This window comes from Podarcis filfolensis (genome assembly GCF_964270895.1).
Source record: "Podarcis filfolensis genome assembly, chromosome: 1".
Lineage (NCBI taxonomy): Eukaryota > Metazoa > Chordata > Lepidosauria > Squamata > Lacertidae > Podarcis > Podarcis filfolensis.
The window spans coordinates 104,483,877-104,508,895 of record NC_139604.1 but is presented as its reverse complement, the minus strand read 5'-3'; the positions used below and the strand labels follow the sequence as shown (position 1 = coordinate 104,508,895).

General features: G+C 45.5%; 2 protein-coding genes across 7 annotated transcripts in view; one reads left to right on the top strand and one right to left on the bottom strand.

Annotated features, from left to right (window-relative positions):
* Positions 1-13,863, bottom strand: part of PROSER1 (proline and serine rich 1) — a 24,203-nt gene extending 10,340 nt beyond the window's left edge. Inside the window, exons 1-10 of one of the 2 annotated variants that reach the window (XM_083612039.1) lie at positions 13,679-13,863; positions 11,209-11,375; positions 10,803-10,910; positions 9,892-9,957; positions 8,321-8,389; positions 7,261-7,355; positions 6,828-6,921; positions 5,827-5,937; positions 4,452-4,535; positions 3,360-3,438 (exon numbers count right to left, since the gene is read on the bottom strand). In XM_083612039.1, the coding sequence (XP_083468165.1) occupies positions 3,360-3,438; positions 4,452-4,535; positions 5,827-5,937; positions 6,828-6,921; positions 7,261-7,355; positions 8,321-8,389; positions 9,892-9,957; positions 10,803-10,847 (643 nt within the window). In that variant the 5' untranslated portion in view covers positions 10,848-10,910; positions 11,209-11,375; positions 13,679-13,863. The remainder of the gene's footprint in view (positions 1-3,359; positions 3,439-4,451; positions 4,536-5,826; positions 5,938-6,827; positions 6,922-7,260; positions 7,356-8,320; positions 8,390-9,891; positions 9,958-10,802; positions 10,911-11,208; positions 11,376-13,678) is intronic. The other variant, XM_083612040.1, reaches the window with a different exon arrangement.
* Positions 381-25,019, top strand: LOC310765234 (phosducin-like protein). 5 transcript variants are annotated; one of them, XM_083620009.1, is made up of 5 exons: positions 381-1,180; positions 18,048-18,312; positions 18,536-20,206; positions 20,265-22,090; positions 24,074-25,019. In XM_083620009.1, exon 4 carries the CDS (start codon positions 20,682-20,684, stop codon positions 21,513-21,515), a length of 834 nt encoding a protein of 277 aa, XP_083476135.1. In that variant the 5' UTR covers positions 381-1,180; positions 18,048-18,312; positions 18,536-20,206; positions 20,265-20,681; the 3' UTR covers positions 21,516-22,090; positions 24,074-25,019. The 5 variants fall into 5 exon arrangements, with proteins under 5 accessions (XP_083476135.1, XP_083476139.1, XP_083476138.1 ...); XM_083620013.1 differs by lacking the exons at positions 381-1,180; positions 18,048-18,312; positions 18,536-20,206 and adding an exon at positions 17,301-17,452 and having other exon boundaries at positions 20,494-22,090; XM_083620012.1 differs by lacking the exons at positions 381-1,180; positions 18,048-18,312; positions 18,536-20,206 and adding an exon at positions 17,328-17,946 and having other exon boundaries at positions 20,494-22,090.

Genomic DNA, 25,019 nt, shown 5'->3' with positions numbered 1-25,019 from the left:
CAGATGGAGCTGGTAAACAGCTGCCCTGGACACAGATTTGACCTGTGCCTCCATGGACAGCTGTGAGTCCAAAATGACTCCCAGGCTGCGCGCCTGGTCCTTCAGGGGCACAGTTACCCCGTTCAGGACCAGGGAATCCTCCACACCTGCCCGCCTCCTGTCGCCCAAAAACAGTACTTCTGTCTTGTCAGGATTCAACCTCAATCTGTTAGCCGCCATCCATCCTCCAACCGCCTCCAGACACTCACACAGGACCTTCACCGCCTTCACTGGTTCTGATTTAAAAGAGAGGTAGAGCTGGGTATCATCCGCATACTGATGAACACCCAGCCCAAACCTCCTGATGATCTCTCCCAGCGGCTGCATGTAAATGTTGAAAAGCATGGGGGAGAGGACAGAACCCTGAGGCACCCCACAAGTGAGAGCCCAGGGGTCTGAACACTCATCCCCCACCACCACTTTCTGAACACGGCCCAGGAGGAAGGAGCGGAACCACTGTATGACAGTTCCCCCCGCTCCCAGCCCCTCAAGACGGTCCAGAAGGATGTTATGGTTGATGGTATCAAACGCCGCTGAGAGATCCAGCAGAACTAGGAAACAGCTCTCACCTTTGTCCCTAGCCCGCCGGAGATCATCAACCAGTGCGACCAAGGCAGTTTCAGTCCCATGATGAGGCCTGAATCCCGACTGGAAGGGATCCAAATGGTCTGCTTCTTCCAGGCGTGCCTGGAGTTGTTCAGCAACCGCTCGCTCAATTACCTTGCCCAGGAATGGAAGATTTGAGACTGGGCGATAGTTGGCCATTGTGGCCGCATCTAAAGATGGTTTTTAAAGAAGCGGTTTAATAACCGCCTCTTTCAGCGGGTCTGGGAAGGCTCCCTCACGGAGGGAAGCATTCACCACCCCACGAAGCCCATCGCCCAGTCCTTCCCGGCTAGCTTTTATAAGCCAGGATGGGCAAGGATCCAGGAGACAGGTGGTTGGTTTCACTCGTCCAAGCAGCCTGTCCACATCCTCAGAGGTAACAGATTGGAATTGATCCCACTCAACTTGACTAGACAAAACTCTAGCACTCTCCCGCCCCGGCCCTGCTCCCACGGTGGAGTCTACTTCTTCCCGAATCTGAGCGATTTTATCTGCAAAAAACTTTGCTAAATCATTGCAGGAGAACATGTGGCCCGTACTGGGCCCCGATGTTGCAGGTGGTTCCGCTAAATTGTGAACCACCTGAAAAAGTCTCCTGCTGCTGTTTTCTGCAGATGCAATAGAAGCGGTGAAGAAATTCTTCTTCGCCATCGCTATCGCCACTTGGTAGGCTCGACGTTGAGCTCTAACCTGTGTCCGGTCAGATTCGGAATGAGTTATCCGCCACCGGCGCTCTAGCCGTCTCAACGATTGTTTCATTGCCCTCAGATCTGTGGAAAACCACGGGGCTGTCCGGGCTCCATGCAACCGGAGAGGGCGCTTCGGAGCCAAACAGTCAATAGCCCTGGTTAACTCCACATTCCAGCGGGCCACCAGGGAATCAGCTGAAAGGCCATCAACATGGGATAAAGCATCCCCTACCACTCTCTGGAAACCATTTGGATCCATTAAGTGGCGGGGGCGGACCATCCGAATTGGTCCCACCTCCCTGCAGAGGGGATGGGTCGCAGAGAAGTCCAGTTGCACCAGGAAGTGATCTGACCATGGCACTTCTTTCATTTCGCTTTTACTTAGTGTCAGATCACCAACATCCATAGAGGTAAACACCAGGTCCAAGGCATGTCCGCGGCTATGGGTTGGGCCAGACTTATTCAGGGACAGCCCCATGGAGGCCATGCTTTCCACGAAGTCCCGAGCAGCCCCTTGTAAGGTCGTGTTGACATGGATGTTAAAATCCCCTAGGACGACCAAGCTAGGTGTCTCCAGGAGAACATCCGCCACGACCTGAAGCAGCTCGGGCAGGGAATCCTTGGTGCAGCGGGGAGGTCGGTACACCAAAAGCAATCCTGTACTGCCCCTATTGCCCAACTTCCAGAACACGCACTCGGAAAACTGGGTCTTCCCAATAGGACGCCTGGTGCAAACTAATGACTTCCTAAATATCACTGCAACCCCCCCTCCCCGCCCACATGACCTGGGTTGCTGTGCGTAAGAGAAACCTGGTGGACAAGCAGCGGCAAGGACAGGCCCATCTGCTTCATCCAACCAAGTCTCTGTTACACATGCCAGGTCAAGTCCTCCATCCATGATCAAGTCATGGATGGCAGTGGTCTTATGAATCATTGACCTGGCATTGCACAGCAGCACTTTCAGGTCATGTGGGTATCCCTTGCTGATTCTAGTATCCATCCGGTCAGGACCAGACCCGGAGGCAGGAATAGTCCTCAGACAACGACTAAACCTGCCCCCTCTGTAATGACATGGTCTAGCCTTAGCGTAACTCCTCCTCCTACCCGTGATCACTGAGATCGGTTGTCCCAGTGCATCCCCCCCTGTGGAACATGCCCCAGCCATTTTGTGGGCTGGGGCCCACTCCCAGGCAGCCCTGACCCCTCCCCTTAAAAACAAAATAACACTTTAAACAAACAAACAAACAAACAAACAAAACCAATAAAGCAATACAAACAAAAAACTGTAAAAATTACAAAAACATCAAAATCAAAAAAATTCCCCAAGCCCAACCAAACATCCATCCCACCCCCACCCCCCCACATACAAAAAATCCAAAAGAAATTTTTTAAAACATTTTAAAAACACTCTGTGCCCCTCCGGCAGTAACAGCAACTGTCCTAGTGAGGCCTGTCAGGCCCCGCCCTGGGCCAGGTGGTAAGTGGCAAGAGCAGGGCCCTCAGGCACTCACTCAGGGGAGTCCTCCTGGGCAGCAGGCGGCAAGCAGCAAGCAGTCCTTGTGAGGCTTCAGGCCCCGCCCTGGGCCAGGTGGTAAGTGGCAGGAAGGAGCAGGGCCCTCAGGCACTCACTCAGGGGAGTCCTCCTGGGCAGGAACTATTCTTTCAGTTTAATTACTCATTAAGAGTCAATAAAGTATGCATAAGGGATTGTTTTAGGGTGGGTAGGAAGCAGAAATGAGTAGGAGAATCAGCTCCAAAACTCAACAGGTATAGAATTATCTATGGAGAATTGTTTTGAGCTGCAAACATCACAACTGAAGGACATTAACAAGTTGGACAAAATTCAGAGGAGAGCTATGAAAGTCATTGAATTTTACTCCATCATGCAAATAGTGTAAACAGTAAGAGATCCGAAGCATATATTTAAGAAAATAACTGAGGGTATTGCCCATAGAGAATGTGAACATTCTTCCACAGTATAAAGGGGAAATGATCACAGAAAACAAACAGGAATGATGGGCTTACTTGGTGCAATGGTTGCATGTGGTCGACAAGGAGGGATAGGATAAGGAACAGGCTTGTGTGGATTGTATGTTGCTGGGGCCTAAACAAGAGGGACAAGAGTTTGTCAAAACTGAACATTTACACATTAATCTATTGCAAAGGCAACGGTAAATCCCCCCTCATTTTGTAGCAGAAATTATATATTGTTTTTTTCACTACTGAAATATTTCGAAGGGAGGTGGCATTTTGCTCAGTTCTCAAAATTCCAGCTGACCATTTTCACAGGCGTTCTTACTTGGTTTTGACTTCTGCATTGGAAGCCTACTACCTACACTGCAGTTTGCCTTTAACATGCCCCAATAACCAGTAATTGATATGACTTATCTGCCTTTAAACTCTGTGGTGGAAAACCTTCTCTCAGATACATTTGAGACTTCTTGAGTCACTACCCTTCTGCTATGAACAAAACAACTGAACTCATGAATTTCTGATCTTGCCAACTGTAGGGAAGAGCTGCACCTCAGCAACAGATCACATGCTTTGGATGCAAAAGGTCTAAGATTCAACTCTTTTTGCAATCTTCAGGTAGGACTGGGAAAGATTCCTGTCTGAAACTCTTGAGGGCCAGTACCAGTCACTGAAGACAGAACTGAACTAGATGGACCAGTAATCCAAGAAGTCTCTGCTCGTTTTTTCCTGGAATGTCCACTTCTTCCACCACACAATTCAGGATGGTCCCCTAACCTCCAATGGAGCATTTTCAGGGAGCGACCAGGGAAGATGTAGTCAGCTTATGCTAGCTCTGTGATATTCGTTCAGCTGTGGATACAATGCACTATCACTGATTCTTCTCCTTCATTGCATTCAAACAGTATTTGGAAACTTATCTTTACCACCTCCTTTGCTCCGTCCTCCTTTCTTAAAAAAACACCAAACTTTACATTGTAAGCACGCAGAAGTCATGCTTTTAAACTATTTTTATTACGGTCCCTTTTTGTTCTTCCACCATTTTCACCCTGCTGTTACTTCTCTCCCAAGTAACTCTCTTCTGTTTTCAACAACAGGAGCAACCCCAATAATGAAGCTTATAAAAATGTAATTTTGTAGACCTACTGGTTTGGATGGTCCAAGGATACGAGCTGCTATTCCTTTGCCTTCATTAGTGTAGTCTTCATTCTCCTTTTTGACAGGTGACCCCTGGAAAAAAGGAGGACCCACTATTAAAGACCAAGCTCTCTACTGTGTGGAAAGCAAATGCGGGTTACAGAAAGCACAGAGGCATTTGTAAGAGACAGATATAGATGATAGATAGATAGATAGATAGATAGATAGATAGATAGACAGACAGATAGGATATTCCGTATTTTTTGCTCTATAAGACTCACTTTTTCCCTCCTAAAAAGTAAGGGGAAATGTGTGTGCATCTTATGGAGCGAATGCAGGCTGCACAGCTATCCCAGAAGCCAGAACAGCAAGAGGGATTGCTGCTTTCGCTGCGCAGCGATCCCTCTTGCTGTTCTGGCTTCTGAGATTCAGAATAATTTTTTTCTTGTTTTCCTCCTCCAAAAACTAGGTGCGTCTTGTGGTCTGGTGCGTCTTATAGAGCGAAAAATACGGTACTTAGAGTAGCTCTAACTGTCTATCACCCATTATCAGGAAAACGTCCCCACTGAACCATGAAAGACAGCTTCACCAGAATAAATTAAGATTTTCTGTGACATTTAAGCAACTAAGGCTAGAATTCTATACATTCACTTAGAAGTAAACCCGCTGAATACAGTAGAACAGTTTCTGAGTAAACATGCTCTCAGAGTGAAGTTTCAGGCCACACGGTCTAAGGCAGTGGTTTCAACCAGGGTCCTGTGGAACCCTTAGGTTCCACAAACATCCCTCAGGGGGTCCACAAAACTTTACGATAAAAATGTTGATGCAACCTGGAGTACTCTGATCATGCAGGGTTCCAGGTTGCAAGGATGCCTTGGTACACACAGCTAAAAGTGCAACATCCCCATTCCCATAGCCACTTGCCCTTTAAGAAAGCAGACACAAGTGGGAGGTGCTACTGGTCATGCCCAATGCGGAGGGCATGGCACAGCTCCTCCTTTGCATGGTGGGAGAATACATGTGCAATTCTTCTCAAGAGAACTACTTTTGGAGTGATTTTTGGGTTTTCTGCTTTTAACAGGAACTGGATATTTTCTTCTTCAAAACCAATTATTCCAAGTAGAATTTAGTTATTCCAAGTAGTATATACTTCTCTATAATGAGGCCTGTTTGTTGTTGTTGTTTTTTAACTAAAGAGAAACAAATTAGGAATTACGTTATCTTTTTAACAAAACGTTCTTTTTATTATTTGCCCAATACTGATGAAGACAGGCTTGCTGTTATTCTTTCACTTTTGTAGGCAATTTATTGTATCAATGCTACTTTTATATTCCACCACCAATCCCCCAAATGAAAATGACAAGTATATTCAGTAAGATCATACTGGGAAAATTCCATTTATGCGGCTGGGCTTTCCTTTTGGGTAAGGGTTTCCTGGAATCATGCCACAGGAAGATATCATAGCGTGAGGTGCTTTGCACCCTGCTTTGGAAGCCTGCAATATAAACAAAACAAAGGGCAGCATTAGATTCCAACACAACTATATTGAGTGGTGGCAAAATACACAAGAATGGGTGTAAAGGTCAAGCTATCAGATTCCAAGGGTATCATGAACATTTCAGTATAGCCCAGACGGCTTGTTCTCGCAAGCCACTGCCTCTTCATTCCCCTTCTCTAAGGCCTGATAATTCCCTTAGAGCAGAGCTGGGTGATGGTGGCCCAGTGGACATACCCCAGTGGAACATCTTTTGGAACCAGGGACTCGGATTAGCATAATCCTTAGGTGGAAATCCTGCACTAAGCATGGGCCTTTGCCCTGGGGGAAAGGTCATGTGGTGCAGCAATTTCATATTAGGGATTTTGAAGAGATGTTCTGCGACGCTCTGGAGACACCTTAAGCTTTTTGCAGCTGTTTGCTTTGAATTATCTCAAACATGAGAATTTATCATTTGACTTTCCTATTATTACAGCAATGTATTGCGTTCCAGATTATAATAGGCTGTGTTTGTGACTAGGTAAATCATAAACTTGGCCCAAAGGTTCAATTCCTACTCACCAAGGGACCAGTCAATGAAATGCCTCATAGAGCTACCTCATACCTGTTTGTGCAACTGAAGTAGTGCATCTTCTGTCCACAGACAGATCTAAAACAAAGAACCACAGCCCCATAGTGGCAGCAGAGCACACTGACAATAAAAAGGGCAAATTATACATTCAAGGGAGAATGCAAAACTTGCAGAGAAAGTCTCCATTTCTCCATAGACTCAATCTCTTTGTATTGAGAAGATACATACAATATCATGCAATGTCCTGAAAACCTCCAAAACCATGCATTTTGTCCCTATGCGCTTCAAAGTTTTCATGAATGCAGCCGTGAGGTAATACCTGTTCAAGAATTCTCCTGCATCTCTTCTTCTCAGACATGCTAGTTCTGAAGAGATCTTCAATAAGGCGGTAATTCTGAGCATCAATAATATTGCTATAAAACAAAGCACTATGTTTAGAAACTGTTAGTGGCTCTCATGCATACAGTCATAGTATTTATCAGAGCTTGTTGTGCTACTTAATATTCCACAGCAGCATAATCATAACAACAAAGCTAATTTGAACATAAAGGAGATGGACCAGTACTATACAAATATATATACACACACAAACAAGCTATCAGTGCAAGAAAATACCCTCCCCCCCAGTCACAGCCCATGAGGTCAAGGATCTTAACCATTCAAGCCTCCATCAAACCAAAACACCAAGAGAACATATGTTAGTACTAACGGTAACAGTCTGCATGGAATGCTAATCAACAGCGAATACTTACGAAGCCAACAGTTCTAGTGCAATAAGCTTGTCTTTGCTAAAAGTGAAGCAGTTCAGGATGTTAACCACTTTTGCTGCAGAAACAGCTACCATTTTCTAGAAAGAAAAGAAAAGAAAGTTTCAGCAATCCCTATCCACGTACATTAGCTGCAGGCTCACATGTCCGCATTAAGGGTTGGGTTTTTTTTTTACAATCAAGTGGTATACAGATTGTATGAAGAAGAAAAAAGATCATTGAGTTTTTGGCAACCAACAATTGGATCAGAGTGCACAGACTAATCAAAGGTAACTGATGTGGTGCCCATCCTGTTGTTGCACTGCAACTCCCATCACTCCCAGCCTGCATAAGCAATGATCAGGGATGACTGGAACTGTAGCCTCCAGATGATGGACTAAATGCTGGCTACCTGGGTACAGACTAATGCTTCAACAGCTTGTTGAACAAGGCTTTTGTTCATAATGACAGCATGAAAAGGCAGTAGAGAATCTGAAAGTCACCTAGGTCTAACCAGTACACTGTAGCAGAATAGACAATTTACAAGTATAATGTTATTTCCAACTGTAGACCCACAGCCCATATAAGCTATTACCAGACTGTACATGAGATCACAACAAAGGCTGCATCGCTTGGGCAACAGGACTTCCCCTTCCTCCCCACTGCATACCCCATTCTCTGCCAAATTTTTCCACTTGCCTGCAACTCCGTCACTCCTCTCAAATCCAAGTTGGCAGACACAGGGGGGAGGTGTGGAAGGGAAAACCCTCTGGATATAAGCTACAGTATTTGAGACATTCAATATTGACCTAGCTAGTCTTTACAAAGAAGGGAGAATAGGATGGATAGCATTGGCTGAATAGGGAGGCTAAACAGCCCCCCAAAAAGTGAGCATGTCAGAATCATGCACAATCAGAATTTGAAGTCATCTTTAAGGACTGTGGTGATAAAACGAATGAGCAGTCCAATCCAAACCTACTGCTGGAAACCAAGTAAATGCTACTATGGCTATAAGACCAGAGAAATGCAATTCAACAAAATCTACTGCTTCAATGAAAAAACTTACATGTTGCAATGCCTTCATTGCTTTTAACTGTGGTTCAGCCCAAGAAAAGTACCTCAGTAATTCAACAATCTGCAATGAAAGAAATCTGACAGTTCATCACTCATGTAAAAACTGTCACTGAACAAATGCACACATTTGTACATCACTTGTAGCTAGAAGTAAAAAGGTTTTCTCAGAAACTTTTGTAGAATGGTTTTTGTTGATTCTTTAATAGCTGTGAACCAGTTTGACGAAATTTAAATCTAAAATACTACCACACAATTAAACATTTTTAGAAACAGAATTTCAAAGTTATCCAAATCTTGAATCTGTTTAATAAGCTATTTTTTTGTAATTGAAATCTGAATGCAGATGCAGCTACATTCATGACAGCATCTACCTTGTTGTAAGGCCGTACTTCTCAAACAGTGGACCTCAGATGCAACAGCCTGCCCAATGCTTCTTCACTTGTCTGCCTATCCTGTCCCCTAGCTATCCCACAGGCTTTTGGTTGGACGAGTGCCAGCATCAGTGACTCCTTGCATATTGCAAGGTGGCTGGGAGACAAACATTTTGGGCAGTTGGAGGGGCAGGAGGCGGAGGAAAAGAAGATCTCCATCCTCTGAGGGAAAAGGGCTAGAGGAGTTATGGAAGGAAATCAGAAAGTGAGATATTTATTAATTATTATTAATAATAAACTGAAAATAGAAAGAAAGGGGAGAATAGAAGAAAGCTGTAATAGCAGGAAGCTGTGAATCTAACAGGAACATTTAGGAATAATGAATGAAATTGTCAGTTAGGAGGGAATAAGGTACAAACGTAAAAGGAGAAGAAGTTACAGACAACAAGTAAAGATATTTTAAGAGGCATTGGGGGGTGGAAATATGAAAGAAAAAGACTTCTCCATTTAGAGTCTCTGAATCGGCAGATTCTACCTAAAACTTCACGGTACTATGACTTGAGGAAAGCTGATCATCTGAGCTCCTTGATGAAAAGAAAACTGTGGTAAAGAATTTAGCAATTTCCATAGGTGGATTAGATAATTGTAGAAACCACCAAAGTCAGTAACTGACAGCTGCTCAGAAACTGACTCCATCTTGTGACTGGCTCTGCCCTGCACCACCATTTTGTGACTGGTGGACTTCAGTGATTTCCAGCTGTCTCAAGTGGGCATTGTGGGTACAGAGTCTGAGAACCCCTGTTGTAAGGATCCGGTCCCACTACTGGAGCATAAAATTCACCCATACTCAGCAGAGCACATAATCAGGCTTCATAAATACACTATTTTCTTGCTTCACGGGATAGGGCCCTAAATTGGAGGGGGAAACTCAACATTTACACTCTTCTCACTCTGCCAAGCTGATCGGAAAAACAAGGCACCTTTAGCAGAATTATTCATGCTGCAGCACAGAGATCAGGAAGCTCCAATTGTTGTTCAGCTCCCAACACCCAAGAGTTCCAGCCAGCATGGCCAACTACCAAAGACGAAGGGAGTTGCAATCTAACAACACTTGAAGAGCCCCTGCTGTAGTGACAGTTGCCTTGTCATACTTTCCAGAGCTTTGCACAACTTATTTGTTCTTCAGCATTACCTGTTCGCTAGAAAAGTATCCATGTACATATTCAATAGCTTTCAATTTGTATTCCATCAACACAGCCTATGAAACACAAAAAAACCATAGGTTAGTTTGCAAAACTATAGTAATGAAGGCGTAAAACTATCGGAAATCAAGAGCATATAGCAAGGGAGGCGCACTTTAGGCCCAGGCCTTCTCTGTACCTTCCTTAGATACTTCTGCCTGGCTGGAATGTGTACTTAAACTTTGATAATGCCTTTGGCTTCCCTAGATTACATTGTGTGTGTGTAAACCTTTTATGTTTGCATGGCTTAAATGTAACCCAGTGCACAAAATAAGAATCAGTCAGTTGCTCTGTGCACTTCCCCCCTCCCCACACTTCCACCCAGTTTTGTCTCTGGCCCTGCCCACCAGAAGTACGTGGTGCCTGGAGGTTTGACCATAAGAAAATGGAAAAGGTATTCATTCCTGCTAAAGATTCTGCAATGCTACCATACTTAGTATGAAATAAGTCCTACCAAAAATGAGGCTTCTGTTTCACTAAAGTATCTTTAGAAACAACACTGGCCCTGCTCAAAGTAGGCCTACTGAAGTTAATGGACATGACTATCTTAGGTTCATTAATTTCAAGTGTTCTACTCAGAGTAGGGCTTTGTTGAGTAACAAAATGTAAGGGAAACCAAAGGAGTGGTGTGTGTGAAGCCACATAATGACCAATGGGTTCTTGTTAAAATCCTGGGTTTTATTACTGGTTTTATAAGAAGGCACATTATATGCCATTTAAATGTTATATGTTAAAGACACAGAACTCCTGTAACAGAATATAGAAGACTTATTTGCACAATATTAAGTTTCTTCCCTAGACTAATGTTTTTACATTTTTTACAGTTGAGCTGTTCTGTTATATTGGTTTAATCACTAATTACCTTTCTAATTTCATCAAGCACCATCTCAAATGCTTTTTTATCCATCTTGCTTTCTTCAAGATGTAACCCTTTGTCAGTTCCAGACACTCTTTATTGCAGAATTGCCTTCTGTTGAAAAAACACAAATAAAATAAAATGTGAATTCCTGCCCACACTGTGCACCTCACCGATCATGAAGTTCATCACTAAGTCTAGAATGGGGAATTGTTAACATTGAGAGAGCCTCAACTTCTGAAATATCTGCATCAAAGGTAATTCCAAAACTCTTTATTCATTCTCTCATTGAAGCCATATTTACTAGCCCCAATGTGGAAAAATGGCATGTTACTGTCCTCAAGCTCAAGGTAATACATAATGTCCTCAAACAGTTACAAAATGAGCAGCCTTCCGTCATAAAAGAACTTACCCAAGCCTTCTCAAATGTAACAGCAGTTCCTTTGAACTCACTCAGATGCACAACACAGAATCTGCATGATGCTGATTGGCAGCAAGAAGGCCAGCAGCTATATTTTATTTATTTTAACATTACTGCACTGCCAATGTCGCTCCATGGAGCCCTCAGGACATCCATTTCTAGGTAGAATCCAAAAGACAGAAAAAACAGAACTCAGTAGAAGCTAACACCTCCTAAAGGAAGTTTATTTAATATGCTGAGCATTCTTGCGACATGTCGTGTTGTCAAATGCTGTGACATACTATCCAACTTTCCATAAAACAGATCTACATTTAAGCCTCTCTCTTAGTAAATTCTGAACCTTTAAAGGCAAGCAATTAGGACATGTGAATAAAACATATTTTCTAGTATTTTAAAAGAAATCCTGAATTCTAGAGAACAGTTTCAAAGAGTACTATAACTTGGACCCAAAAGGGTCTTACATGTGCAGAATGATGCTTCTCTTGATACAAGGGAAGTTGCCGCCAAATTCTGTGAGTACCCTGAGCCCCACCCACTTTTTGCCATTTCATAAGGTTCTTAAACCCTTAGGAGCTTTTTGGTGTTGCAGGGAGCAATATCTATGAAAGCCCCGTTGTGCAAGTGAGGGTCTCCTCACACTTCTTTGGATCCAACCTGAAACATTTCCCCCCAAAATCCTCTATTTGTCTCTTTTTTAAAAAAGGAAAGCATAGATCTAGGGTGCTCATATTTATGGAATTTTGTATCCAACCAGTGGTAAAGATAAGGCATTTGACATTATGTTATAATGTAGCTAGGGCACATAGCTAAACCATTTCGTCTGTTAAAAGTTTTACCTACAGCCCAATCCAAAAATGGCTCCGATCGAAGCTCATGGAATTTATTCCTGACTAAGTGATCACAGAACTCCAGTCTCATAACACAATTCTGTCTATGCAAAAGTACCATAAGTCCCAATTCAATGAGGCTTACTTCCAGGCAAACAGAGCTTTGGTATATCTTGTGATCGCTGGTAAAGGCTGAAAACCTTATCACCTTCAATCCCTCCCAGCTTACCAAGGCTTGATGCCCTTCCACAATGCCCCACTTATCTCTGTAACTGGGCTGAGTAACTGAAGAGGGATCATGTGCAGCTCTCCACATCCCCTGCAATGTCTCATTAGAGATATGGGTGACCATCCTCAACACTGGGGGTGGGGTTTCCCCTGACACTCCAGAGATGTTTTGTGGCAGGCTGAACAGGGTTGAGGACATCCTTGCTGAAGTCCATGCTTGTGCAGCAGTGTTTGTATAAAATAACATGCAATTTTCTCTTTGCTTTGTGTACTGAACGCACAAATTGTTTTTATCATATTTGAATGGAATTCTACAAAGCCAATGGTGATATTCAAAACTCCTGAGGCTAATGTAGAGTGTGGGTCATCAATATCCAGACATTCAGGGAGTAAGTAAAATCTGCCCATTCTGCTACTTCAATCTCCTCCCTCACGACTTTACACTTTCTTCTATCATCATAAACACAACATCCAATCTGTTCCAGCATGATACTCATTGCAGCCCAGTTTGATTCAACCATTCTCACAAAGCCATTTCAGAATTCCACCTCCAAAATAACAGACCCATCCAAACACAACCAGGAGTGAACACACACTAGTATAACCTGAGCCACTCTGTGGGCAAATCACCAAGCTTCTTTGGCACACCTGCTTCAAGTGATCGTCTCTGTGATGAACTACTAACTGATACTGCCTGGCAGAATCCTCTAATGCTTCTTTCCGTAGGGCAAGGATGGGAAACCTGTTATCCTCCAGCTTCATGTTCCATCAGCAGCAGCCAGCAAAGGCAACAACCAGGAACAAGACCAGTCCTAGTCCTACTATTTCCAGGGGTCCAGAAGTTCCCCATATGCGATACAGAAGTCCCTCTGATGACCTAAATGAAAAATTGCCCTCGTCACCAGCCCAGCACCAACAGCTTCTGCATTGTGGGCTTTAAACAGACGGTTATGCTAAAGGTTGCCATTCAGGGCACAGGGCCTCCCCTCAGTCCAGGGGGACTTGCTTTCGAATAAACCTGAACAAAACCTCGTGCTCACACACGTATCGCGTTTGCTGTGACTTGAATCCCGCTGAGTTCAACGGGGTTTAACTCCATCCCGAGGGGGCTCGCACGACGGGTTCCGGATTAACCAAGAACTCGAAGGGCGACCCTGGTCACGCTTACTCGGCACGAAGTCCCATTGGACTTAGCGGCGTTTACCCCCGGGAAACACGTGCTTCAGGGCTGCAGCTCTGACCAAGGGAAGCGGCTCCGGGAGTCCGCGCCCCGCGTCGCTTCAAGGCTGCAGCACCCGAAGCCGGCGGCGCAGGCAGGCCCGAAGCCCTCCTCGCCAATTAGGGACGGCTCGGGGCCGCTTCCAGCCCCGCCTTCCCCGCACCCCTCCAGCCGGTGCTCGGCTTACCATCCGCGGCGGCCCGGCAGGCAGGCGAGGAGCGGCCCCTGGCCGGCGTCAAGGCAACCCGCGCGCAACCCCCAGCCGCCCCCACCGCGCGGAGCCAAACTTCGCGACTCGTCGCCTCCTGATGTCATCACCAACCAGGCACCGCCATAAGAGGCCTTCCTCCCGCCCCTCTGTTCGGAGTGGATGCCGGGAAGGAGGAGACGCACCTGCTCCTGGAGTCAGCCCCGCCCATCCCTTTCCCTCAGGAGGCTATTAAGAGGCCGGCCGCGTGTTATGAGGACTCGGGGCTCTGTGCTCAGCGAGGCTTATGGGCTCCCTGGGGGCAATGTTAGAAACTGAGATAGGAAAACTAGGAGCTCAATGGCACCTTAAACCTAAGTTATGGGCGCAACAACGGAATGGCTAGGCGCGCTTTTTTATAACAAGAACACAAAGTTGAAAATGAATGTACTGCAGCTAAAATATGAGATTCATTTTTCACATGGTCTAGTAGTCCATGGGTGGACAAACTAAGGCCCCGGGGCCGGATCCGGACCAATTGCCTTCTAAATCTGGCGCGCGGATGGTCCAGGAATCATTGCGTTTTTTCATTAGTAGAATGTGTGCTTTTATTTAAAATGCATCTCTGGGTTATTTGTGGGGCTTGCCTGATGTTTTTACATGAGTAGAATGTGTGCTTTTATTTAAAATGCATCTCTGGGTTATTTGTGGGGCATAGGGATTTGTTCATTCCCTCACCCCCAAATATAGTCCGGCCCCCCACAAAGTCTGAGGGACAGTGGGCCAGCCCCTGCTGAAAAAGTTTGCTGACTCCTAGTCTAGCCCTTCCCCTGCCCAAACCCCTCATATTCTTAAGAGGGTCTCTTCTCCAGTCTTCAGAGAGCAGCTGAAGTGGGGAGGCAGAAAAAGGTACTCCTTTCCTTCCACTTTGCAATTTTGAATCTGAAATCTTAGGCGCAGTACTGCGCCCAGGGCTCAAACTGCTCACACTAATGAAATTCCCTGTTGCAAAAGGCACCTAGAACAATGGGAGTTTTGAACACTGCCTGGGGGTATTAAAAAGATGATGAGAGGCAGCCTCACTTGGGAGGATTCCCTTATTTATTGCATTTACAGTCTATCCCTCCTTTTCCTCTAAGGAGCTCAAGGTGGTATACATGGTTCTGCCCCCTCCTCATTTAATCACCACAATGACCCTGTGAGGGAGGTTAGGCTGAGAAGCAATGGCTGGCCCAATGTCATACAATGAGCTTCATGGCCAAGTGGGGATTTGAACCCTGGTGTCCCAGTCCCAGTCCCACACTAGGCCAGAGGTTTTCAACCTTTTGGGGTCCACGGCTCCCTTGATCAACTACATTCTTTCTGCGGCACCCTGTGGGGCTCAGGAGCCCAGCTATTTCACCCCTTGCCTGCAGAGCTGGCACCCTGTCACCCTGTTTTGAACATCCTTCCTTGTGGAGTGTTCCCTCAGCCTCCTCTCCTTGGGAGTCCTCTGGGCAGCTGCCCCTGGTCTCTTAGCTGCCCCTGCTGCCCCAAAGAGAGGTACCTCCTCACGTTGCCCCACTGGGTCCGGGGACTTGTCTGTCCATTCCCAACAGCAAGGGCTGGTGGACTAGCTGGCTAGGCTCCTTGACCCACTTGCTTACTTTGAGGCCACCTCAGCTCTGGCAACCAGCACCCCCTGACCAGCTCCAGAGGCACCATTTGCCTGCAGAGCTTGTAGCCAGGGCTGCTGCAACTAACAGCTGTGCAAGCCTTTGGGAGGCAGAGATGTGAGATGGCATCAGAGGAGGGAGGGAAGGAAAGAGGGACATAGGCCAGCGTTGCCCGTGGCACCCCTGGCCATCATTCAAGGCACCCCAGGGTGCCATGGCACACTGGCTGAAAACCATTGCACTAGGCTGACTCACATAGGGTTGCCACCTTTGTTCTGGCAAAATATGGGTGGGGGTGGGGGGCGATTTCTTTTTTTAAAAATCTGGTGGTGAAGTGACTTCAAAGCAATCCATTGCAATCTACTGCAGCCAAACAGGATTTCCCTTTCTGGAAATTTTCACACACAATCACACACACATACACATGAAAGTGTAAATCTGTCTGTTCTTTGCTACCCAGACCTTAAATACCTGACCTTTCACTACCCTTTCAAACACATGCATTTGGAGAGGTTCCCTAACTTAGCAGAGAGAGAGAGAGAATACCTGAAATACAGGACAAACTGTATCAATAGCAGGACGTAGCATTTCACATTGAAATATGGGACGATTCTGTGATATACAGGACAGATGGCAACCGTACTCATGCATTATAGTGGTGTGTAAGCTGCCGTTTGAAAATCACATTTTCAGTTTCTAAAGGGTTCCATTAGCCTCATTTTCTTCAGCATCTTTGATGAAACCAAAATATATGAAGATATACAAACAGTAAAAAACAAACTAACACCCTTCTATTGGACCTAATTATTCAGCCTCCAGGGAGTATAGTCTCAAGGTACCTCCATCACAGCCTCTACTGTGTTTACACAACCTCAGCCAAATTGCACTTTTGCAAAGTTTAGAAAATAGATGAAAAATGAAGCAAGGTGTACAAAAACATGCCACGAATCATTAAAAGAACACTGTGTACTATTCCAGTATACACATGAGATGCTTGGGAATTGGGTGGGGAAAGTGCTGTTGTGCTCAAGTCTCTCTTGTGGGCTTCCCCAAAGAGGTGTCTGGCTGGCTCCCCAGATAACAGAGTGTTGGACCAGATGGTCCTTTAGCCTGATGCAGCAAGCATTTTCTTATGTTCTAATGACAAACTGTTTTCTACAAGGTTCTGTGTAGATAGAAGATCGTTTTGTCCTGCTTTATATGCGCTTTTTCGGAGACAATAGCTTTACCGTAGCGCCATCTTATGGTGTATTTTGGAAAGTTCAAGAAATATCAGTTGAGTAGTACTGTATTGTTCATATAATAGCTTATGTATTTTGGTTGCTGGTTTATTGTTTTGCATTTTGCATTAATTCAGATTATTTATTCTTATGGGGTTCTCACTATTTTCGGCTAGAGGTAACTTTTTAATACTAAGGTTATGTTCTGACGGATAGTTTTCGCTTCCGCTATTCTATTCTTTAGGGTCTCCTTGTGAAAATAGTGCTAAATGTCCTCCCTTTTTGTACTCTGTTAACTGTAAACTTGTGTTAAATATGTTCGTCGTGCTGAGCGGAACCCAGTAGCTTGGCTGGGGGGCGAGGGTAGGTAGAAGGAGAAGAGGTAAATAGGCAGGAAAAAATTAGGCTGAAATGTGACTGGATGTGACTAATAAAGGTTTCCCTTTATTTATTTATTTTAATTTAAAAAACACCATCCCTGCCTCTTGGGCTATGGAGCCAATGAGTGTCTGGTCATCTCCTCTGCTTGCTTATCCACGTGCAGATCAAGCAAAGGCTCGAGAGACCGGCATCGTAGGCAGAGTGGTGTGGGGAAGCAGAACTCCGTCGGACAAGGCACTCAAAACAAAGACGGCCACTCGAACCCAGAGACACAGGCAGAGTTCCACGCCCCCTCTCTCTCTTTGCTGAGGCTTGGCTGGGAAGAGCGCGAGAAGGCGGAGCCAGAGCGACTCCCGCATGCAGATGAGGCGCCGCCGCGGAGCATTATGGGGGAGCACAAACGGGCTTCGCGGGCCCTCGGAGAGGTCGCGGCTCCGTCAGGCTGGACCGGTAGATGATGCCCGACTGCGAGCGAGCGAAGGGAAGCGAGGACGTGGCCCTCGGGTGGGGCTTGGGATGTTCGCTGTGCGTTGAAGGGGTGCGGGAGGACGGCGGCCCGGGTCCGGTCTGAAGACAAAGCATACTTACCTGGCAGGGGAGACACCTTGATCATGAAGGAGGTTTTCCCAGGGTGAGGCTCATCCATTGCACTGCGGGTGTGCTGACCCCTGCGATTTCCCCAAATGCGGGAAACTCGACTGCATAATTTGTGGTAGTGGGGGACTGCGTTCGCGCTTTCCCCTGATCACTCGTGTGCAAAAAACAGAATTAGTGTGCTTTGTTCGTATTATTTTTCTACTTTGTATTTCACGTTCAAGTTCTTTTCGATTCCGATTTAAAAAATGAACGTCTGAGGGAACTGGTCGCACTTTGGTCAGTAAAGTTGCGCGCCGATGAGTGCTACTTGCTAGGAATCACGAGTGCCGAAGGGATCCTGTGCTCTGATCTCCTTGTGGGATTCGCAAGAGACACGACTGCCTGGTTGGCCCCCGGGAGAAGAGCGTTGCACCAAGTACTTTCTTACGTTCTAATATCAACAGATTGCATTTCCACAAGAAACACTGCGAAGTTGCCCTGCCTTTATAAGCTTTCCTGCAGACAATGGCTTTGCAGTAGCGCCATCCTACGGCATTCGTGGAAATCTTGCATATATATTGAGCATTGTTCAGGTAATAGCTGAAGGGCGTTTCTTTTCCATCTCGCTTTAATTTCCACACTAGTTCTTCTCATGGCATTCTCATTGCCCACCGCACCCCACGTTTCTTTTTACTGCTAAGGCATTCCATCAGGTTCCTGCGGATCCTTTCCGCAGCAACTCTTCTGCCTCCGTTTTGCTCAGTAGCTTTTCCTTGGGAAAGTGCCTCCAATCGCCTTCTCTGTAGTACAGTGGTACCTCGGGTTACATACGCTTCAGGTTACACACTCCACTAAGCCAGAAATAGTGCTTCAGGTTAAGAACTTTGCTTCAGGATGAGAACAGAAATCGCGCAGCGGTGGCTTGGCAGCAGCAGGAGGCCCCATTAGCTAAAGTGGTGCTTCAGCTTAAGAACAGTTTCAGGTTAAGAACGGACCTCCGGAACGAATTAAGTACTTAACCCGAGGTACCGCTGTATTTCTGTTAACTACAAGTTAGCTTAACAAGTTTGTCCCGAGCTGGACTCCGTAGCTGAGGGGTGGGGAATGAGAGGAGCACAGCAATAGAGGCGGACCATTTGGGTGGACAAAAGTGAGTAATAACGCCTTAGGAATCACTGAAGTCTGTTTCTTCAAGGTCTGGGGTGGATAACCAGCCCCGGGTCTGACCCTTGGGCTGTGGAGCCAAAGCGTGTCTGGTCCTCGTCCTTAGAGTAATTGCAGGCAAGGCGCCGAGGGCTGGACAGTACAAGGACTACAACCGAGGCGGCTGTTGGAACAGAGGCCTTTGGCCGGAGCGGGACTTGGCTGGGAAGAGCGGGAGGAGGCGGAGCCACTCTTGCATGCAGATAAGGCGCCGCCGCGGAGCATTATGGGGAGGCGCGAGCCGGGGCGAGAGGCGGGCATGAAGAGGTCGGGGCTCCGTCAGGTTGGGCCGTTAGATGATGCCCGGCTGCGGTGCGGGCGAGCGAAGGGAAACGAGGACAGAGCCCTCGTGCGGGGCTTGGTATGCTCGCTATGGCCTGGAAGAGCGCGGGAGGACGGCGGCCCGGGTCCGGTCTGGTGAGAAAGCATACTTACCTGGCAGGGGAGACACCTTGATCATGAAGGAGGTTTTCCCAGGGTGAGGCTCATCCATTGCACTGCGGGTGTGCTGACCCCTGCGATTTCCCCAAATGCGGGAAACTCGACTGCATAATTTGTGGTAGTGGGGGACTGCGTTCGCGCTTTCCCCTGATGATTTGTGTGCCAAAAAACAGACATGAAAGTTGCAGAAGTAATGTAGTTTTTTTTTACTTTTTGCGGCATGTGATTGATGTCTGTTTCTTTGCAGGACTCGCGGCTTTTATGTTTACTTTTTCTTTGCTATTTGGTTGGTTTTTCAGACTGAGACAGTCCTATCTAGTCCAAAAGTTTCTAGTGTAATATAATGGGAGGTTTATTTAAAATAGTTACTGTGCAATCCGATATAGAATATACAAAACATAACAAGAAGGTAGAACTCGACTGCATAATTTGTGAAACCGGGGGATTGTGTTCATGCTTTCCACTAACTGGTGTTAAAAAAAAACAGAAGGATGCACTGCCTGGAGCTGAGGAGCTTCTGCCTGATTTCTTCACTCCTTGGGAGCCCTCTGTGTAAAATGGGGTGAAGGAGGAATCAGTGTCTGGGGGCGGTGCCAGAAAAACGGGTGCAGCAGGAGGAATTGCAAGCATTTAATAACACATTGAAAAAACTCAGGGTGTGTGCGCACACTGCAGAAGAGCAGCAGGTTCCTGCTGATTTTCTTACTCCACTGCAAAGTGCTGTAGACAAGAGCACAATGGTGGTCACACAGCAATCAATACCTAGCAGGTTAGAGAGTGGAGCAAGCCCTCGAAAATGCTCTGTTTCTCTAAATCAGGAGCCTTTTTGGCTCCACACACCAGATCCTTATCAGGATTGGCCTTCTGGCGCCCAATTTGACATGTGAGCAGCACAGCCTACCTGTCTCACTTAGCCTGACAGTTGGTTCCTTGCATCTCCAAACCAGACTGCTTGGATCCTAACAATGCCTCCTGGCAAACTACTTTTGAAAGCATCATTTTCAAGCTGGGGGGCACTAGGCTAGCAAAAGCCCTTTGCCCTGGAATATGTAGTCCATGGGGTCACGAAGAGTCGGACACGACTAAACGACTAAACAACAACAAATGTAGTGGCTTTGATCCCTGTCTAGATCTGAAGTATTGTTCTCTGTTCCTTAAGGAAATGTTGAGAAGTTTGTTTTCTTTTTTCAGTCCAAAATTTCAGCAATCAGTATGCTCCATGGATGCCCTTTTCTAACCATGTCCTTCCTCGCAGATCCTGAGCCCTATGTATTCCTGTCACTCCAACACTTATACTTTGAGCCTTCTTCCACTAAACTACCTCTCTGTTTTATTCTAGCTTACATTCCTCCTTGTGCGAAACATGCTATAGATCTAGAAGTCTCTTCCAAGCCACATTCTGCGGAAAGAGTTACATAGGAACAACGGGAAAGAGTGGCAGGAGACCTGTCAGGGAATTGGTTTGTCTTACCTTCCTTGCCTGCAAAGAATAATTTCAAATCTTTCGAAGACTGTGTGGCACTAGCAATGCGGAAAGGGAACTTAACAGCATGCTGCGACCCCACTAACCAACAGATGGACATGTCAAAGAGGCCGAGCAGCGATGGCAGTTCAGTAAACACAGGCCCCAAAGGGGTGATCAATGACTGGAGGAGATTCAAGCAGCTGGAGACAGAGCAGCGGGAGGAACAGTGCCGGGAGATGAAGCGCCTCATCCAGAAGCTCTCGATGACATGCAGGTCCCACCTGGACGATGAGGAGGACAAGCGGAAGCAGCAGGAGCTCCAGAAAAAGCTGGATGGCAAGCTAACCCTGCAGGAGTACAGCACGCTGCGCGAGGGCCCAGATGACGAGGAGTTCCTGCAGCAGTACCGGAAGCGGCGCATGGAGGAGATGCGGCTGCAGCTGCGCGGCGGGCAGCACTTCCAGCAGGTTGTCGAGATCGACAGTGGGGAGGCCTTTCTGGACACCATTGACAAAGCGCCCAAGAATTCCCTGGTGATGGTCCACGTCTATGAGGATGATGTCCCAGGGGCTGACTCCCTCCACGGATGCATGGTCTGCCTGGCCACTGAGTACCCCGTAGTCAAGTTCTGCCGGGTGCGGAGCTCCCTGATCGGCGCCAGCTCCCGCTTCACCACCAGCGCCCTGCCGGCACTCCTGGTCTACAAGGGTGGGGAACTGGTGGGCAACTTTGTCCGTGTCACTGACCAACTGGGTGAGGACTTCTTCGCCGGGGACCTGGAGGGCTTCCTGCAGGAGTGCGGCCTGCTCCCTGAGAAGGACCTGGTGCTCCTCACCTCTGTCCTCGATGCCTCCTCCTCCTGCCTCAGCGAGGACAGTGACCTGGAGATCAACTGAGGGCATCCTAGGGGGAGCAGAGAGGCACCTGTGAAGGGGCGAGTAGAAAAGCCCACCCTTCACCTATGGAAGCCCAGAAGGCCCAGAAAAAGTTAAATATGGAGAATAAATGGTTGAGATATTCAGATGTATTGTTGGAAGATAATAAAGGATTTAAATTAAGACCATTTGAGCAAATTAAAGATAAATTGGATTGGCTACATTATTACCAGATCAATGAACTGTTTAAGCTTGATAAGAAAAATGGTTTTGCATCGGGAAAAACCAAATTGGAAACGGAGTTGTTAGATACTAATGTCAAAAACTTATCGAAAATGTATAATTTACTGTTGGAGTGGCATACAAAGGATGAACAAGTCAAATCTGTGATGATAGATTGGGCAAGAGATGTTGGGCACAATATAATGTTGGAAGATCGGGAAAGGTTGTTGAAGAAAGGGGTTAAGTTTACTGCATGTACTGTACTGAAAGAAAATATAATGAAAATGATGTATAGATGGTACTTAACCCCAGTTTACTAACAAAGATTTATCATTTGAGTGATAATTTATGCTGGAAATGGAAAGAAAAGGAAGGCACTTTTTATCTTTTTTTTAATGAAATATTTATTAAGATTTTTCAGATTCAATACAAAAAAAAAACCAAAAAAACCCAAAAGAAACAAAAAAGAAAAAATTAAAAACACATGAAATTTACAATTCCATATTTTCATTACCATATTTCCCTGACTTCCCCACACCTCTCCTTCTTGTATTCCAATTCAAATTGTTTGTTCAACAAGTTCCTATCCCCAATTTTTAACCTTTTTATATATAATTCATTTTTTTAAAAAAACCAATTTTGACTTATAGACATCAATATTTGTACCTCAATACACAAATCTTTTTCTAAAGTCGACCCAAATTCCATTCCACGAATTTCCCAATTTTCATATTAATAACCAAACAAAAAAAATAAAACAGATCATAATTATACACCCTTTGGATTCTCAAACCCCACCACCCCCTTTCCCGGTTTCGATCCCCAACAAATATCCATCAGTCTTAATCTTCTATCAGCCTGGAGATCTCACGTCTGAGGCTCTTAATTCTCTCTCAGTTCCTCTCTGCCGGTTTTTTTGATAGTCCTTAATATTAAACTTCAAATCTCGGAGGAGCTCTGTCCCAATAAAGTCCATATTTCTTCCAGCCAGACCTCCATACTTAAAAGCAGGGTCCAAAAGTCCAATTGTCACAAAAACTCCAGCTTCCACTTTAATCAGATTTGTAATCCATAGGTCTTCAGGTCTCCACATAAGGAGATCTCTCCATTCTTCAGTCGCCAATTTAAACCAGAATTTCATCATCCAATACTTATTTTCCTTTGTAGTCATCCTGTCAGGCCTCTGGTTTGATTTCTTGTTTTCCTTTGTGAGCATGATATCAGGCCTCTGGCTCTCCTTTGACATTTGCAAAATCACAGCTCCTCCTTCCTTCTCCTCAGAAACAACATATGTCTCTTTCTCCACACTTTCAAGATTCTCAAAGTTCTCTTTTTGTCCAGCTGCATGGGCTTCCTGAGTCAAGTCCTTATCAAATTCCGTAATGTTATTTACTGTTAAGTTCAAGGTTGTTACATTTGTAGCCAAAACATCAATTTGGCCTTGTAACTTTCCCAGGAGAACAAATACTCTGTCCAGCCCAGCCTGAATTTTCCCTCTTCCAGCCATTCTTGTAGTGTCCCAAATCCCCCTCTAGAGGGATTTTGGTAACTTAGTATTCTTTCCAGTTAAAATCCAAAAGTCAGGTTAATTTGTATCAGTTCTTACTTATTTTCAACAAAATATAACCAGGTTGCAGCAAATGTATCCAGCAGAGACAGCAGAAACAAAGTTCTCTTTTTCCTTTTTGACAGCTAATTTTGACAGCTGTCAAACTCCTCTATATCTCCTCAACAGGCTCTCTCGCGAATCGCTCCCGGGTCCGGGGGGGGGGGGTGGCACTTCAACTCTCAAAATTAACTCTTATCCTCCAGTACAATTACTTATACTCGTATCGCCAAATCGTGAAATTAATATCTTTTGTCCACTAGAGAAGAAGAAATTCTCTCGACCTTAGTTAACTAGTCCTTGCTTTAGATTTTTTACAAGGCGGGGAGGCGGACTTCCTGTTTGCGCCTTCCCCGATCGTTCCAAATTCCAAAGAAAATTTCCTTAAAAAGTCCAATTTCCGTACTACTCACGGGTTGTTACTTTTAGAGTCCGATTGTTCACAAGAAGAAGTCAGCGCCCTCCGACCATGGCTCGCGGCTTCACTCCACAGGAAAAGCAGTCGACCCTCAGCACCACGCCGCTCACCCTGTCCCCCGTTCCGAAGCCTTTAAAAAGGCTCCTTCGCAGGTCGGGGGGCGCAAATGGTGCCCGCCGAGTCACCAGGTTCACAGGCTTCCGCGCCTGTGATTTCTAAGGGTCCCCGCGTCGCCGCAGTGGCAAGACCCAACTCCTGTAGAGCCGATTCCCTCCGGAGCTCGGAGGGAATCCGCCATTAGCCGTTCGCGCTAACCCGGAAGTCCATCGGAAGGCACCTTTTATCATATGTGGTGGATGTGTCCCAAGGTGAAAGACTTCTGGGGAATGATTTATAATGAGTTGAAAAAGATGTTGAAATATACATTTATAAAAAAACCAGAGGCCTTTCTACTTGGGTTTGGAACTGCCCATGAAAGACATTAGATTGTGTTTGTATGCCACAACTGCAGCAAGAATTCTGTTAGCCAAAAACTGGAAATTACAAGAAATACCAACAGAGGAGGAATGGCAGATAAACATGATGGACTTTTTGGAGCTGGCTGACCTGACCGGAAGAATCCTCGAACAGAAAGAGGAGGAGTATCAAGAAGAATGGAAGAAATTTAAGGATTATTTAGCCAAATATTCTAAGATTATATAAGTAGAATTATTTGTGAGTACCATATTGGCTTAGGAGTTAAATATGTTAAATAGCATATTATGGATAGAAGTTAATATGATAAGAAAGAAAGAAGTTAATCGACCAAGTTACCGGTAATCTTATTTGAAAATAGTATTGGAAAACTGCTACAATGATTTACATGGAAACTCAGCTAGGGGGATTCGAGGAAGTCACTCAATAATGGTACAAAAGTGGGATTATAATAGTTAGGATAATTGTTTGTATATTTGTTTGTTTTTTATATTGTAATGCTTTTCTTTTATGTTTGTTGTAAATTTGGAAAACCAATAAAAAAAATTTGGAAAAAAAGAAAGAAAAGCCCACCCTTTACTAGCACCTAGAAGGCAGTTACCCAGTTGCTACCCCCCCACCCCCCTTCCCAAATGGAGGAGCCACCTCAAGCCTCCTGCTGAAACCTGTGCAGCAGCCTGCGACCCCTCTGCTCTATGAAGAAATGAATGAAAAACAACCAGCGAAGCAAGTATTTAACAGACATCATAAAAAACGAATGTCAAACTTGCTGTATCTTAATAAATAATTATCAAATCAAGTACTA

Bases quoted from the DNA above. Each gene is read 5' to 3' on its own strand.
- LOC310765234 (XM_083620009.1), top strand. From the start codon at position 20,682: ATGCGGAAAGGGAACTTAACAGCATGCTGCGACCCCACTAACCAACAG.